This window comes from Capricornis sumatraensis, chromosome 4 (genome assembly GCF_032405125.1).
Source record: "Capricornis sumatraensis isolate serow.1 chromosome 4, serow.2, whole genome shotgun sequence".
NCBI classification, from domain to species: Eukaryota; Metazoa; Chordata; class Mammalia; order Artiodactyla; family Bovidae; genus Capricornis; species Capricornis sumatraensis.
Genome location: NC_091072.1, coordinates 55,705,794 through 55,723,816, shown reverse-complemented (window position 1 = coordinate 55,723,816; position 18,023 = coordinate 55,705,794). Strand labels below are relative to the sequence as shown.

The window sequence follows — 18,023 nt, the reverse complement described above, 5'->3', positions numbered from 1 at the left end:
TAATCAATGAGGGACAACAAAACAGTTAAGTTTAAAAAATTATCTTACACAGATAAACATAAAAACATGCTTTGCATTTTTTCTTGGACTGAGTGAAAGAAGCCTGTGTCTTGCTTTATTCTTTCATATCAGTCAGGAAATTTTTTAGCTTCTTAGAGATCAGAGCTGTTCTTCCAAATACGTCTTTAAAATCGCTATATTTAAAAAATCAATTTATAAGACAAAATGTTTAAGAAAGCCCACTGCAAAACTGAGAGCAACTCATTGTGCAGTTTCTCTCCAGTGAAACGAGCTACAGTTTCACAGAGTTAGCTGCTATTTTGGCAAGTGATGAACAGATCCTTTATTGAAAAGAAAAAAAAAAAAGATTTACTGACATTAAGGGCCTATGAAATGACAGGCAGACGTTTCTGCTAATCAAAACTATCCTGAGCACACAGAAATTGCTCCTAGTGTACTCCCTAAAGTGACTGAAAGTATAAAATGGAATAAACATGAATGAGGTGGGTGATCCAATGAATGAGAGCTCTTAACTTGCACCTCCTTTAGTACCTCCTTGATTGCACAGTCCACTGAGTGATGGGTACAAATAAGTCTGATGCTTCACACACCATTTATAGACACCAAGAACTTTGCGAAAGTCTAATCAGGGATGGGGGCTTTCCAGGTAGCACTACTGGTAAAGAACCTGTCTGCCAGTGCAGGAGATGTTAAGAGTCGTGGGTTCCATCTCTGGGTCTGGAAGATCCCCTAGAGAAGGGGATGGCAGCCCACTCCAGTATTCTTGCCTGGAGAATATCATGGACAGAGGAGCCCAGCAGGCTATAGTCCATAGGGTTGCACAGAGTCGGACATGACTGAAGCGACTTAGTGCACAGCGCAATCAGGAATGACCTCGGTAACCAGGTATTGGCAACCATGTATTGGTAATGTTAACCAGTATGGAAGTCCAAATATCTTAGTATAAAGGAGGTGAAAAGAAGTGAAAATCATTCAGGTCCAGTGAAGGTATATTTAGATATTTAGTTATTTTGAACTTCAGTTTACAAACTATGAATTCAAATCCCGTCTTTTCTCGTATATAATCGTATCCATCAAGGCAAGGTCAATTCCTTAGCATGTAGGAGATGCTATCGTCAGTCATCCACTGCACCTGTCTCCTTTCGCTTATCTCAATCACAGCTCAGGCCATGTTGGATGAACGATTTGCCTTTTTAATGCCTCTACAGAAGCAAGCAACCCCTTAACATAGAATTTAAAAAAAAAAATTTAAGATCAGTATTCGTTATTTATTATCATGTAGCAAATTGTCCCAACACGTAGCATTTCTTTTCCTAATGACTTCTGTGGGTCAGGAATCTGGACATGGTTTCCCTACGGCCACTATCCAGAGTCTCTCACCAGACTGCAGGCAGAGTGTCAGCCCAGGGCCCCAGTCGTGTCAAGACTTGACTTGGGGGAAAGTCCAATTCTGAGCTGACTCCGTTCCTTGCTAGCTGTTGGCCGGAGACATCTGTTCCTTTCCATGTGAGCATCTCACAGGACTGCTCGCAGCTCGACAGCTGCCTTCCCCCAGAGCAAGAGCTCAGAGAATAGAGGCAGAGAGGGCCAGCTGGAATGAAGCCCGTCTGTTTGTAACCTAACCTGGAAAATCATGTCCCATCAGTTTTGCATGTGTGCTGAGTAACTTCAGTCGTGTCTGACTCTGTGTGATCCTATGGACTGTAGCCCGCCAGGCTCCTCTGTCCATGGGATTCTCCAGGCAAGAATACTGGAGTGGGGTGCCATGTCCTCCTTTAAGAGATCTTCCCAGGGATTGAACCTGATCTCTGGCACCCCTTGCATTGGCAGCTGGGTTCTTCACCACCAGCGCCAGTCACTTTTATCACAGTCTTTTCATTACAGTAAGTCTTCAGGTCCCAGCCCCAACTTGGAGGAAGAGGGTGATACAAGTGCAGGAATATCAGGAAGTGAGATTATTTGGAACCATCTTAGAAGCTGCCTAAAGCAAAACCTTAGAAATAATAAAGCCAAATCCCTTCCATTTTACAAAGGAGGGAAATAGGGCTGAGGCACAGAGGACTTGTGCAACTCACCAATGACAGGGAAGGCCCGAGCCTTCTGATTCTTCGTCTAGAGCTCTTGACGCTATGTATTGCTGCTTTACGGTTGTTCTTCTCTTGCTCCTTCACTTGCTCTCCCTCTCCTTTTGCTCAGTCTGTTCGCACCAACCAATAAAATACCCCTCCCGCCAAATAGTGCTTTAGCTTTTTAAAAATGTAAACTCACCGGCATGTGCCCCGCTTCTTCTTCATAGCTAACGACGAGGGAGCGGGGAGAGGAATGGCAAGAATATTCCTTATTAAGCATGTGTAATTCTGCTGCTACAACTCAGTGCATCCACCCTGGGCTTCAGATGTGTGCTGGGCATTACGCTGTGTTCATTGTACTACCAATTCAACTGTCTTTCCAGAGCCTCACAGCAAAGTTGAAAAATCAGAATCCATAATTTCTAGAGCATTATTTGTTTTGTAACTCTCTTTAATTAATGTTTTACAGGTGCTTATACTGTTAGCCTCTTCCATTAGCCCATCATGTCATTCTCTAAAAAGTATTTTCCTAGTTAGCATCTAACTGAGCACATACAAATTAGCACATAGCACAGGTAGGCAGGTTGGAAATGTTGCTTAGCCACATTAAAGCCTTTGATCAAAAGCACTCAGAATTCCAAAGGAGAATTATAAATTGAAGTCATTTATTAAACAAATGTGTTAATTGAGCCTTTACCAAATGCAGCTTGTAGCCATTCTTATCCTTAAACTCTAGAGGAGATATGGTGAGGTGCAGCTATTATATTTATCCCTCATAAATTCGTTGTTAAATTGCAGACCCTGAAAGCTACCTTTCCAATCTTTATTTCCATTACTGACTAACTGGTCCTTTGAATAAATTACTTAATGTCTTTGTGCCTCTCTCTCTTCTGGGGGAAATAAGAATAGCATCTCTTTCATGGGGTTGTGGTAATCAATGAGTTCATACAGGTAAGGTAATTAGAATACAATCTAGCACACAGCACTAACAGTTAACTATGACTATAATCTGGGTACGTTTTTCCCCAATCCAACAGCTCTGGTTGGGAATGCCTGCTTGGTACGTGGCAGCCTGCAGAGCCAACGTGAAGAGCGGGGCCATTATGTCTGCTTTATCGGACACTGAGATCCAGAGAGAGATTGGAATCAGCAACCCTCTGCATCGCTTGAAGCTCCGATTAGCAATCCAGGAGATGGTTTCCCTAACCAGTCCTTCAGCTCCTCCGACATCCAGAACTGTGAGTCCCTCTGTGCTCCTCCCCTCTCCCAGGGCTGGGCGGACAGCAGCCTCCCCAGGCCCACAGAGCAGAACTGTGGCAGCAAGCATGTCAATGTCAGCATGCATTATTCTCAGGCGATCTAGCTTGCTCTTCATTAACCTTGCTGCTACTTTTAATAGGTTTTCATTTGAAGAGCTGTGATTCCTATCAGACTTGAAGGCTGCAACCAAAATAGACTTTTGAGCTATCCTCTAACGTTTAGATTTTTCTCCCAAGCAAGACCAAGAGTTTATTCTTTCATGAGATTTTTCCTTTTTAATGTAATCCAGCATCTCAGAGATGAACTCTAGGCAGCAGTACTTTTAGAAGATGTAATGCTAAACTCACTACCTCTTAAGCAGTTTTCATAAATGAAAGTACCTTGATATTCAGTGTTTTATAAATACCATGTGAATTACCTGCCCTCAAAACCTGTTTGCTTTTTATTTATAAATCCCTATTTCTCTCATAATTTTGTCCCTGTCTTAATATTAGAAAAGAACAGAATATTTAAAAAAGGAATGCCAGATGACAAATTCAAATACTGAGAGAAACTCGCAAATAACATCCATTCTTTCCTTAGTCCTTCTCCAAATTATATTATTCTCTGATAAAGTATGTGATTTCTGATGTTAATTGGATTTTTCTGGTCCCATGTCTTATAAAAAAAAAAGGAAAAATGAGGTAAGTTCAAATAGTGGGCAAAAGATAGAAAAGCAAAATTATTTCAGTTTTCAGGCACACAGCTAACTTGAGTATAACTTTTTTTTATATGGTCTTAAACATCACCGTAAATTGGAGAATTTGCTTCATTTTTTAATATATATATTTTTATATTCCTTCCCAGTGTACTAGATTCCAGTGCTACAAAATTTAAGTGTTTATCTTTCTTATATAATTCCATTTTAACTTTTTCCTAAGATATATCAAGGAGAAAATATATATTTTAACAAATTCATATATATGACTTATTGAAAGTGAAAGAGGGGAGTGAAAAAGTTAACTAAAAACTCAACATTCAGAAAACTAATATGGCATCTGGTCCCATCACTTCATGGCAAATAGATGGAGAAACAGTGGAAACAGTGACAGACTTTATTTTGGGGGGCTCCAAAATCACTGCAGATGGTGACTGCAGCCATGAACTTGAAAGATGCTTACTCCTTGGAAGAAAAGTTATGACCAACCTAGACAGCATATTAAAAAGCAGACATTACTTTGCCAACAAAGGTCCGTCTAGTCAAGGCTATGGTTTTTCCAGTAGTCATGTATGGATGTGAGAGTTGGACTATAAAGAAAGCTGAGCATCAAAGAATTGATGCTTTTGAACTGTGGTGTTGGAGAAGACTCTTGCAAGTCCCTTGGACTGCAAGGAGATCCAACCAGGCTATCCTAAAGGAAGTCAGTCCTAAATATTCATTGGAAGGATTGATACTGAAGCTAATACTCCAATACTTTGGCCACCTGATGTGAAGAACTGACTCATCTGAAAAGACTCTCATGCTGGGAAAGATTGAAGGCAGGAGGAGAAGGGGACGACAGAGGATGAGATGGTTGGACGGCATCACCAACTCAATGGTCATGAGTCTGAGTAAACTCCGGGAGTTGGTGATGGACAGGGAGGCCTGGCGTGCTGCAGTCCATGGGGTCGCACAGAGTCAGACACGACTGAGCGACTGAACTGAACTGATAGCATATTAAAATGTATATAAATTTATATACTATAGCTGAAATATTCCTGAAGCTAAAAAAGTAATTCAGAATATATTTAAAATAAAAGCTGAGAAGGCCATTAAAATAGTTATTATAAACAGAATTCAGATCTGATGTTGAGTTTCCTGAGTAACTTCCAACTGAGAGAGAAATATCATGACTGGTTTATGTTAACATTTTCCTCCCAAGAGCAAATTTCAACAAAAATATTTAAAATTTCTAATCTTGCAAGAGCAACAGAGGTCCCAACTTAAAGATGAAAGTTCAGTTCAGTTGCTCAGTTGTGTCCGACTCTTTGCGACCCCATGAATTGCAGCACGCCAGGCCTCCCTGTCCATCACCATCTCCCGTAGAATATAATTTATTTATGTTTAGCATCCTATTTCTTAAAGGAAAATTGAATAATTAAGCACTATTTTTCTAAAAATGTCTAAGCAAACTGAAGGAGCTTAAATCACAAGCTGTTAAAGGTGAGAGCATACTCAGTTGTTCAAAGATCAGTCAAATGTGAAGAGAGCTTGTGAGACCCTTCTTCATCTATTCTCAGTTCACCTCAAAGGCTTTATTTCCTCAGATCAGGATCCCAGGAACACAGAACAAATTTGCGTTTCCTAAACTTTTATGATTTGGGTTGGTCATTCGCTTTTTCAGTTCTCTCTGCCTGGAACACCCTTTCCACTCCAGGGTCACTGTCCTCCAGTGATGACCCCTGAATGTCCTTCCTCTAAAAAGTTTTCACCAAACTCCAAAGTCTGGGTTTGCTTCCCTTCTTGACTCATCGCTCTGTATACTTATAGGAAACTACTACATAACTTTCTCCCCTTGATTCATCCCACACTAGAGCAAGTGTATTATCGGGTTTTCCATAGTCCCTGGGCCTTAACTCAGTGCCTGGCAAATTGTAAATAGTCAATAACTATGCACCTTAAAATGATGATTCTATAAGTCATACTACCCACTGCTACACAGGATATGAAGTATGTAGGCCCTGATTACAGAGAGGGCAACCATGCTAAGAAAGGGACACATAGAAGCAGAGTGCTCTGGCATTCCAGTGAGGGAAAAGGCACTTCCGATTACGGCTCAAAGGGAAATTAACCTTTGAAAGACAGGTAATATATTGCTCATTATTAAAATCATTAATATTTTCACTATTAACTTTTTGATAGAGACCTTTCATTCTACTTTCTTTCTCATTTTATAAAAACATTTTCACATAATACATTATTTTGTAATTTTAAAACTCAGTAATATGACATATTTCCCCATTTTATTAATATTAAATATGTAATTGTAGAATCATTGTTAATTGCTGCATACCTCCTTTATTTAACCAACCCCCTAACATTGGACATTTTGCTTGTTTAACAATTTTCATTGTATTTACAATAATATAGTGAGTATGAATGTAGCTATAACATTACATTAACTATGGGTATTTCCATAGTAATATTTGTATATAGGGCATTTATATTTTTATTACTTTTGAATCTTAACTGCCAGATTGTATTGTGTAGTCTTTTCTCCCCCTTTGTCAAAATTAATGACTACATTGATTAAGTTTACATTTTAAAAGTTACTAGTAAAGTTAAAATGTTTTCATATACTTATTTATTTTAGCATTTAAATGAATTTCCTATTCATAGCTTTTTTCATTTCTCTGTCAGATTATAGGAATATTCTTTTTTTTTCTGCTAATGTGTAAAAGCTCTTTAGTCACAGAAGACATATGCCCTTAGCTAAATACTGATACAAGTTACACAAGAGAGAAGTTGTCTCTATTTGCTTTAAAAATAATCTACTGAGTGCTTTTTGTAAATACGTCTTTATCTACATGAAAGTATTTACTTATTTTTAATATATTTCAAATATGATTTGCTTTGCAAAAAAATTACATGTGAATTTTTAGTAATTAATCCACTACATAAAGTGAAGATGAAAACATTTTAAAGTCATCACCTAAAATTATATACTAGGATTCACTCTTTGAAATTTTAAAAGGAGTTGACTTTTTTTTTTTTAAAGAAATGTTATCATGTCTTCTGGAACACTGCCAACAGTTCTGATCATATAAGAGATTCCGTGTGTTCAGGTTTGGGTTCCTGAGAAAGGTACCTTATTCATTCACTCAAGTTCTTAAGAGAAAAAAACAAGATACTTAGATTTAAAAAAAAAAAACAAAAACTGAACAGAACTCTGCCTCCTTTTCTGTTTAGATGAAATGGACTAATAGAAAAATCTAATGTTTTCATTCATTATTATTATTTACATTTATTATTTCTCTGGGCCAGCCCTAATCTTCCAGCTTTATTTTTCCTAAGCTATTACTATAGTTACTATAGAAGGCCTCCTATGTAATAGAATAGAGATGGAGATATCAGATAATTGAAATATTTGGTTTAAGAGGCATATCATAAAGAATACATAAATTCTTTAAATATTTCATCTTAAGTAAAAATATGTAAATATTCAGGCACTTGCAAATTTAGATGAAACCCTAGGACTTTTCTTTTAGTATAATTCCAGTGCCTGGAGTTTCAAATTATGTTTATTTGATAGCTTCATCCTTTAAACATTTTCAACATTTTTAGTTTGAGTTTCTTTTTAAAGTGATAACTAAGATACTCGAAAAGCTATGAGTGTAGAATCCTGGAAATTTACAAATTCTTTCCTAGACTTTGCTGAAGTTGTATTTCTCATTGATATTCTCATTGTATTTCTCATTGAAGTTGTATTTTTAATTGTGTTTTAATATTTGCCCTTATCTAGTCTTTCCAAATAATTCAGCTTAGTGTTCAGACATGAGCCAAGTTTATTTAATTTTTGGCTCTATATAATATTTACTTATATTGCCTGATTTTTAAAAAAATGCTGTGAGAGTAAAAAGGTTTGGGAACAAAAACAAATGATCTTTGTAAACATATAATTTAGCAATTTTGAACAGACATGGAAGGCCATAAGATAAGTTTCAACACAATGTAAACTAAAATTTACTTGGGTAGAGATTGTTTAATGAGAATTCTAGGAAAAGTGTAGTAACAGCCAACATCAATGGAGAACTAAGGTCAGGCCCTGGTCTAAGTGTTCTACATGCAGTAACTGATTTGAGTCTGAGGACGATATGAAATGGGTACTTTCATGAAACCTATTTCACAAATGGGAGCAATTGACGAACAGAGAGGTGAAGCGACCTGTCCTAAGGTCACACCCCAGGTGGTTTTGCCCCATAGTCTGTGCTCCTAACAAGTGTACTTCCCTGCTTCCTGCATCTACCAGTTTTCCTTCTTTTCCACAACATTCTTTCAGTCTACTTTGGTTCCCCTCTACATAATTATTAACTTCCTAAGCCTACTTTGGTTCCCCTCTACATAATTATTAACTTCCTAAGCCTCAACCTTTAAGTAAATAAGGTGAAATACAGTTGTGTTAAACTAGTCTTATTATAATGAGAAATATTTTTCCTTTTATGGTAGAGAAACATCAAGTCAGATTAGGGAGAAGTGTGGATATAGGCCATTTTAAATGTGGAAAGTAGATTTCAAATTAATTTACTTTGAGATTCAGTTATAAAGTAAAAAAATGCTTCAAAATGATGTAAGTCATTACAGAAGTGACAGCTAGATAAGGTTCAGGGTAGTTCTGAGGTCTGGCTGCTTGATTTACTTTGTATTTCTGACAGCAAGAGAATTATTTTCCTCCAAAATTAGTTTTCATAAGTTATCCCTTAAACTCATTTTAATATTTATTTTTATATCATAAATCTCTCCTGAATGATTTAATTAGGTAAGTGCTTTAATTCTTAACCTCCTTTAGGAATTTTCCTTCTAGATTTCAATTGATAATACTAGCTGCATATTCTACTGCATCTGGGCTAAGGTCAGGCTAGCAAGGTACCACCAATGAAACAGAATGACGGTCTCACTATCAGTGCCAACCTTGCACGTGCACGATCCTGAGAGTGAGTGCTTCCTTAAATGGAGCCTCCTTGACTCCTCACCTACCTCATCCTAGTCCCACCCCTGGATCAGAATATATTGCATCATAATTTAAAATTATTAGTATCTTTTATAGTATGAGTGAAGAAAGCCAAGTGCCAAAGAATTGATGCTTTTGAACTGCAGTTGTTGGAGAAGACTCTTAGACTACAAGGAGATCCAACCAGTCCATTCTGAAGGAGGTCAGTCCTGGGTGTTATTTGGAAGGACTGATGCTAAAGCTGAAACTACAATACTTTGGCCACCTCATGCGAAGAGCTGACTCATTGGAAAAGACTCTGATGCTGGGAGGGATTGGGGGCAGGAGGAGAAGGGGATGACAGAGGATGAGATGGCTGGATGGCATCACCAACTTGACAGACATGAGTTTGGGTGAACTCTGGGAGTTGGTGATGGACAGGGAGGCCTGGCGTGCTGTGATTCATGGGGTCACAAAGAGGTGGACACGACTGAGCAACTGAACTAAACTGATGTAGTTTTACCCTACTTAACAGATGTAGAATCTAGAGAAGCTTAGGAAATGTCCTAGTTACTGAGAAGTGGCACTGCTAGAACTCAAACCTCTTGATTCTAATTTAGTAAATTTCTAGATAACTAAAATTTTAGAAATCATTTTCTAGGCTCAAATGGTATTTGCCATACACACGCAAAAAATCATTTACTGGTTTGCATTCTCCAGTTCATTTATCGGGGGTTGCAGCATGGACTACCAACGCAGTGAGTAAATGATTTTCAGTGGCTCTCAGAAAGCCACAGCCAAATGATATGATGCTTGTCCTTTATGCTTTTCCAGGCCACTTTTTGCAGTCTTTATCCCTGGACTCAAGGCACCAGTGTCCTTTGCTTCTCGAAGCATCCCAACTCTAGCTATTCTCTAAGATGTGCTCTTTGCTGAAATGCTCATGCTCTAAAGCACCCTTTTTATGACTTACCCAGACGAAAGTTCCATTCTTGAAACTGGTGATAAAAAGAAACAAATCTAAATAATTGACTTACTACCCGTTCAGTTCAGTTCAAATCAGCCGCTCAGTCGTGTCCGACTCCTTGCGACCCCATGAATCACAGCACGCCAGGCCTCCCTGTCCATCACCAACTCCCGGAGTTCACTCAGACTCACGTCCATCGAGTCAGTGATGCCATCCAGCCATCTCATCCTCTGTCGTCCCCTTCTCCTCCTGCCCCCAATCCCTCCCAGCATCAAAGTCTTTTCCAATGAGTCAACTCTTTGCATGAGGTGGCCAAAGTACTGGAGCTTCAGCTTTAGCATTATTCCTTCCAAAGAAATCCCAGGGCTGATCCCCTTCAGAATGGATTGGTTGGATCTCCTTGCAGTCCAAGGGACTCTCAAGAGTCTTCTCCAACACCACAGTTCAAAAGCATCAATTCTTCGGCTACTACCTGTAGGCTTGCTTATAAAATAAACTTGAAAACCTCAACTAATGCCTAAGTGGTTGGGTCGTATAGGAGTCATTTTTTGAGCTACTTTTCAAGATTCTAGAGCAGGCAGTGCTCCTCACAAGTAAAACTGCAGAGCACAAGTGAACAGCCAACTTACAACTTCGGGAAGTTTGCCAACCATACTTTAGAAAATTGTCCTGGATATATACTCATTTTGCTTGCAAGGATACAGATGAAGTCATAGCTCCTTGTCCTACTCACTCCAGAATATGGTGATAGACTGGCAGATACAGACTTTAAATAACCTGTGAAAGAGATTATGTGAAGTGAAGTGAAAGTCACTCAGTCATGTCCAACTCTGTGACCCCATGGACTGTACAGTCCATGGAATTCTCCAGGCCAGAATCTGGAGTGGGTAGCCATTCCCTTCTCCAGAGGATCTTCCCAACCAAGGGGTTGAACCCAGGTCTCCCTCACTGCAGGTGGATTCTTTACTAGCTGAGCCACAAGGAAAGAGAGTGTACATGTCTGCATTTCAGTATGAAATAATACTGGTCAAGTTTCTTACAGAAGGAGGGCAATCTTCATTTCTTGGATTCACAATCAAGTTGGAATCTATATACATCATTGTAAAACAATCTGGCTTAAGTGAATTTCCTCTCAAGTAACCATCATTGTAGCTCGTGATGAAGAGACAGTATAGCCATTCAGGCAAAGCAGTGTTATCAGTGAGTATAAAGGGAATGTGACAGATGAGTGTAAAAACTCTTTTTAGCACAGTACACTCCTCAAAAAGGCAGTGAAAGCAGTTTCTGCCAAGTGACTTAATAATCATATATTCATATGCAACTTTCTGTTTATAATGAGTACCATTTTTAGAAGCTGGGGATAGAGGTAGGGGCTTTTAATGACATGGATGGCTGCTGTATTCCAAGTATATTTTACAGTTGTGCAGTTTTAGCTTTTAAGAAAAAAATTCATTTATACTCAGAATTCCAAAATGGTAGGAAAATGAGAATTCTATTAGCCTTTGAGATCCTTATGCCTATATGATTTACTTATAATAATGAATATTTACTGTTTCATTGCTCAACCATAAGTAATTCTCTTATACATGAGATTTACCATATTTTGAATTATACTCATCAATTTAGTTTATAAGCAGTTATTTTTAAAATTATATTAAATTGCATCATCTATAATAGAAGCTAAGTTAACATGGCACTGTATCGGTAGAAAAGGTCAGAGAAAATTATGGTAATAACTTATATTGTGGTGTCAATTTTGCTACCTCAAATTCTTTAAAACGAGACCCCTTCCAAAATAAGTAACAAGTAATACATAGGATATAAATGTCACTGTAACTATAGAATTGATGTATTTGGACAATGTTGAAATGTTCATAATGATATCCCAGTTAAATGGTGGAATTTGATGGGAAGTGGTTCCCAGTGATCTGTATGTTACTAAATGGACTTTGGTTTAGAAATTGTATGTAAGTCGATGTATAAAAGAAATATTATGGGTTGTTTTTATTAAAAGGAAAATGAGACTTCATAATAGAATAGTGCCTGCTAGAGGGAAACTTCCCTTTTACAATATTTTCTTCTCTATAACAGTGTAGGATACTGCTGAAAAACCAGGTAACCCAAGTTTTGTGACTTCTGTGAATATGTACTGAAAAAAAAAAAAAACTTTTATTACATCCAAAATAGCATTTCTTTTTTTTTTTAAGAATATAGGAAAACAACATATTTACTGAACTGTGAAAGGAAGAGGTCATTTGGGAAAAACTGGTATCGATTTCCAGACAGGTTATGATAGTACTTTCAGCTTTGTATTGACAATCAATTTTCTCTTTCCAAGGACACTGAAGAATCAAAACTCTGTGAAGGAAATATTGGTAATAACATGACAAAACACATGTGTCTTTGTTTACTGAAGAAAAAATATTCTTCTACAAATCAAATTTATTCAGTTTTCCATGATTACAAAAAGATGGATCCAATAGCCACATACCTTTGAAATGCAAATTTTGATTAAGCCTTTTTCCTGATTAATAATTACAGAAGTATCATTTTAAATCTATCCCATCTGAGCTTCACAGCATGCCTCTTTCTATTTAATCTTTTGAAGTAGAAGCAAAAGGGAGCTGTGAGAAGCCAGCAATGCTGTCTCTTGCACATGCTGTAGAAGCAAGAGCACGGTGGTGTTACTGTGGTTCCGTTAACTGACAGTGCCGCTGCCTTTCTTTTTTATCACTGCTTCCGCCCACGGATCCCTCTGCTTCCCTCTGGGCCTCCTCACTAGCCTTCAGGCAACGTTTGGGTGACCCATGAAGAAATGGAGACTCTTGCAGCTCCAGCAAAAACGGTTAGTCTTTACAGCTTTGTTGAACATGCAAAAACCTTATTTTGCTGCTATTTGGATGGAAAAGCTATTTTGTTTATACCGTAGGATCAGAGTAATGGGTATGTTTACACAGTGACATGCAATGATTATGGTCTAATTTCACTGCACTTAGACATTTTTAAATAAAGCCATACTAGATTGTCATAATGTGGTTAATATAAGAGTTGGTGACACGCAAACAAGTAATCAAGAATTTAATAATATTTATCTATTTCACAACATTGGAAATGTGTTATAGCAAATATCACTTAAAACTCAGCAGATTCCCAGGTAATGCATGTTACCAAACCCAACTAAATTTGTAACAGAATGTATAGATTGAATATCCTTTTTAAATGAAATCATTCAGCTTCTTGTACTTTCCCAATCTCAGATACAGAGCTTCACCCCCATCACCCCCAGGAAAAGTGTTCATTTTTAAAAATTATTAGAAGTACATGCTTAAAGAAATTCATGGTGACTCATAATTGTCAGCTTTTAAAAATACAATATTATGTATAGTCATTTCTCATTTGAAGTGGCAAAGTTGGGCATGCCATGCATTTTATTATGAGCAACTTATTTTTAATTTAATGTCCTTTTCATTGTATTCATTTGAAATTGATTATTTAGCTTATGATGAATAAAAACGCCAATGTTGTTTACTATTACATTTTTACTTTAGCTTGTTATACTTGATCTTTTCTTATTGAGTTTTGTTTGTTGCTGCTTGTTGTTGAGACCCATTTCATTACCACAAAGTTTAGTTGGAAGGATGCAGTTCCTTTGTCCACTCCATTAATTTACTTTGCACAGGATTTCTCCATCATATGTATATATACACATTTGTGCATTGTATATTTGTATGTATATAATAAAAAAAATTTATTATAACTTATTATGAAAAATCTCACAGTTTTAAGAATCAAAAAGGTTTGGAATGACCAGATCAAATGTACATGAAAATTCCATATGTCGCATGTGTGTATTTAATTAGCCTAAATTAGAAATTACATAGGTACCCTCGTAGTCACCCTTGAACTCCTCAGTTGATTGCTGTGGATCTCAATAAGGATTGTGTATTTATTTGCCTGTGTCCTAGTTAACAGTTTAATAGCAAAACAATTTTACTTCTACTGGAAAAAAATTTACTGTATCAATTTGAGATTAATTTATATTTATCTGCTTTATTAATCATTTCCTGCTGCTAACACAGAAAGAATCTGAGGAAGGAAGCTGGGCCCAGGTAGGAAATTCATATGCTTTAAAACAGTATCATTTAGTAGGCTATGAATATATAAAGTAAGAAAACTGTATGTCATAATATATTATAAATCTTCACTTAGTTTAAGATTAATCGTGTATTCAACTTTATTATGTTTAATACTATATAGGTCTTTTTAAATCACCATATTTTACAATCAAGATGATTGTCATTTTACACCTGGCCTCTTTTGAAAGGAAAATTTCCTTTCTCCTTTAAAAGAACTACAACTTAAACTTCTTGGAAATCGCCCTCTGAATATATTTAATCAGGAATCATTTATGTTGGATGTAAGGGGAAGAGGAGAGATTTCCAAAAATTGTTTGGAATCCCCTATTCTTTACGTGGCACTAGTAGTAAAGAGTCCAGCTGCCAATGCAGGAGATGCGAGAGACATGGGTTCAATCCCTGGGTCAGGAAGATCCCTTCGAGGAGGAAATGGCAACCCACCCCAGTGTTCTTGAGAAACCCCACGGAAGAGGAGCCTGCAAGGCCATGGTCCATGGGGTCACACACAGTAGGACACGACTGAATGACTGAGCACACACAAGCTTTATAGTATAATGGGAAGTGTGTGAGAAACGGAGTTGGAGGCACATGGGTTAGCTTTGCAACTGCACATCAGAAGTCACTCCCCTTTACTGAGATGGCGTTATGAGCTAAACATCTGTAATGTGAACAGGCATATATGTTTGTAGAGAAGTTATTCCTTTCTCAACATTTCTGCACTATACTACTAAACTAAAAGAATTAATGTGTTATAGGTAATGTGATTCAAACTTTGTATGAAAAATTTCGGTAGTTACTACTAGGACCTTGCTGCTGTTGCTGTTTAGTTGCTCAGTCATGTCCAGCTTTTTGTAGCCTCATGGACTGCAGCTGGCCAGGCTCCTCTGTTCACAGGATTTCCCAGGCAAGAATATTGGAACGGGTTGCCATTTCCTTCTCCAGGGCATCTGCCTGACCCAGGGATTGAACCCGCGCCTCCTGTGTCTCTTGCGCTGCAGGCCCATTCCTTACCACTGAGCCACCAGGGAAGTCCAGATACTACTAGTACCTACATTTAGTAAATTAGGGTTGCACTTGGTCTTTATTTCGGTAAGCATTCCATTTTTTAAGAACACACACAATAAGAGGAACACCTCAATTTTAATGAGAAACACATGTTCTAACTGTGACTTTGATAAGCATCTGAATGGAAAATATTGTCAAATTAATAGACAGTAATAATACATTTTAAAAATTGTTTTAGTGGTGATGGTTGACTTGGGTTTTACTTTTGACTTTTACAAACAGTGTTTGGTAAGATCAGTTTATATGTTATATTAAAGAATTAGATTATATTTTACCTTTTTGGTCTGATTCTTTAAATACAAAGTCTATATTGACTGATACCTATAAAAGATTGCATCAATTTTTATAGAGTATTGGTTGCATGCTTCACTAGGTAACAGCAGAGGCCACATAAAGCTTCAGCATTCTGCCCTCTAGCCCTGTGGATCCTTTCTCTCTTCATTTACTGAGGTTTCTGCTTTCACATCAAGATTTGCCATTACACCACAGCAATATAATAGTAGCATTGAAGAGAAGGAAATGGTGGCATACTGGCTGACAGATAAAGATAAAATAAGTTGAATTAAATCTATCTATACAAAGTAAGGATCTTTCAGCTCAGCATTTGTTTATATCATTCATTTTAACTTTTGAATTTAAAATGTATTTTGTATAAAATGGAATTCCTTTTGAGAAAACAAAGTGAGCATAATCATTCACTGTAAGCAAGGACCCTGTAGGCAAGGACCCAGACTTCCACTTTATACAAAAGAAATCCGATTTAGAGGCTAAATATTATTTCTGCTTCATTTCAATATATAAAAGAATTAAATATCAATGAAAATGATAGCCCATATCCTCCAATTACCATCTCATTTTATTGGTTAAGAAACTTGACTGCTATAAAACAATTCTAGTGTCCGGTTTTCCTACAGACCCTGGCATATGGAGATATGAACCATGAGTGGATTGGAAACGAATGGCTTCCCAGCCTGGGGCTACCTCAGTACAGAAGTTATTTTATGGAATGCTTGGTAGATGCAAGAATGCTAGATCACCTAACAAAAAAAGATCTCCGCGTCCATTTAAAAATGGTGGACAGTTTTCATCGGTAGGTTTCAGTTTTTTTCTGAAATAATTTAAGTGAAAAAGTAATTAATGTATATATTACTAGAACATAGAGAGATATTTAAGAAAGATGGAGTATGTACTCTGAAACATCTGTGTACATCTACTTGGCAAAAATATATTCATGCAATAAATTGCAGGGACTGTCTAATGTAGAGCTGGGTGCATATTAGATGCCCAAAATTTACAGAATTAGACAGTACTAAATTCTCATAGAGTGTAGATCTGCCCCCCCCCCAAATATTTAGGAAATTTCATGTTTGCAATTTGAATCTATGTGTTCATTGTAGAAAAATATTTATTAAGAATAAATTCATCAATTTCAACTATAGATATATGTAGTTATAAATAACAGGGCTATTCTAGAAAAAATTTTGAGAAGGAATTCTCCTCTGAAAAACATTTTTGTTTTTATATAAATCTTTCAGTGCTTTTGCTTATTTATGCATTAATTTTCAGGGAAAAAACACTGAATAGGACATGAGAAGTGGTAAGAACACAGAGAAGTAAATTGCTGTGATTAAAAAAATGAAGATTCTTTTTTCAAGTTGTTTATTATGCAGGGGGTAGAAAAACACTTCTTATAATACCATGTCATAAATTTTATGTTATAGCCTGATCTCTTTGTAAGTCATCTGCAAAAGTGTCAGTTGTATTATGATCATTTTATATATAGTTAATTACAGTAAATTAATAAATATAAATCTAGACAATTTGGCAAACTATTTGCTCACATCCTGTCCAACATTTAATTAATGACTGAAATTAAAATGGTATAAAAATCATTTATGTTAATGACATACAGATAGGATAAAGAGATAATAATTGAGATTCTTCAGTCAAATTTATCAAAATCTTTTGAATTTTAACAGTTGTTGACACACTATTGGATTAAATCTAGTAGAGATGAATATAATACCATTTTTAAAAACCATTAAAATGCTGGATTGGGAATTCATTATTTAGAAGCAGTCCAAGTGAAAAATATGATATGTTATTTATAGTTGACACAAAAGTCTCAGTTCTGGTTAATGGCTTGCCAGGGCATATCTGTACTGTGTTTATTGGCGGACACAATAAAAGTTCTACTACGTGGTGAGATGACGATAAGAAACTGTATTCATTTATGGATATTAAACTGTGATAGAGTGGTAGAACTCTAGGGGAAAGGAAAGATTAAATTTAGCTTGGATAGGGAAGAATTCAGATAAATTTACTTATGTTTTAACATATGTGATAGAAGATTTGCTCTCTTAAACATACACTTTCCTATTTCAAATAGGTGTAGATTATAGAGTGAGTGATTTGTGTCCAATAGAAAAAAAAACTTTGTATCACTATTGCCCTCTAGCACACATTGTGATGTAGTGAGTTCTCTGTCGTTGAATGCTTCAATTCAGTTCAGTTCAGTTGCTCAGTCGTGTCCGACTCTTTGCAACCCCATGAATCACGCCAGGCCTTCCTGTCCATCACCAACTCCCAGAGTTCACTCAGACTCACATCCATTGAGTCCGTGATGCCATCCAGCCATCTCATCCTCTATCGTCCCCTTCGCCTCCTGCTCCCAATCCCTCCCAGCATCAAAGTCTTTTCCAATGAGTCAACTCTTCGCATGAGGTGGCCAAAGTACCGAAGCTTCAGCTTTAGCATCATTCCTTCCAAAGAAATCCCAGGGCTGATCTCCTTCAGAATGTACTAGTTGGATCTCCTTGCAGTCCAAGGGACTCTCAAG

The 18,023-nt window shown here is 37.0% G+C and overlaps 1 protein-coding gene across 8 annotated transcripts in view; it reads left to right on the top strand.

Moving 5' to 3' along the window:
- The window catches only part of PPFIA2 (PTPRF interacting protein alpha 2), a 506,769-nt gene that overhangs the window by 471,696 nt on the left and 17,050 nt on the right, over positions 1–18,023 (top strand). For 3 of the 8 annotated variants that reach the window (XM_068972181.1, XM_068972177.1, XM_068972174.1), the window contains 4 exons: positions 3,128–3,328; positions 12,766–12,828; positions 14,063–14,092; positions 16,081–16,274. In XM_068972181.1, coding sequence (XP_068828282.1) covers positions 3,128–3,328; positions 12,766–12,828; positions 14,063–14,092; positions 16,081–16,274 — 488 coding nt within the window. The remainder of the gene's footprint in view (positions 1–3,127; positions 3,329–12,765; positions 12,829–14,062; positions 14,093–16,080; positions 16,275–18,023) is intronic. The other 5 variants (XM_068972175.1, XM_068972179.1, XM_068972176.1 and 2 more) reach the window with 4 other exon arrangements.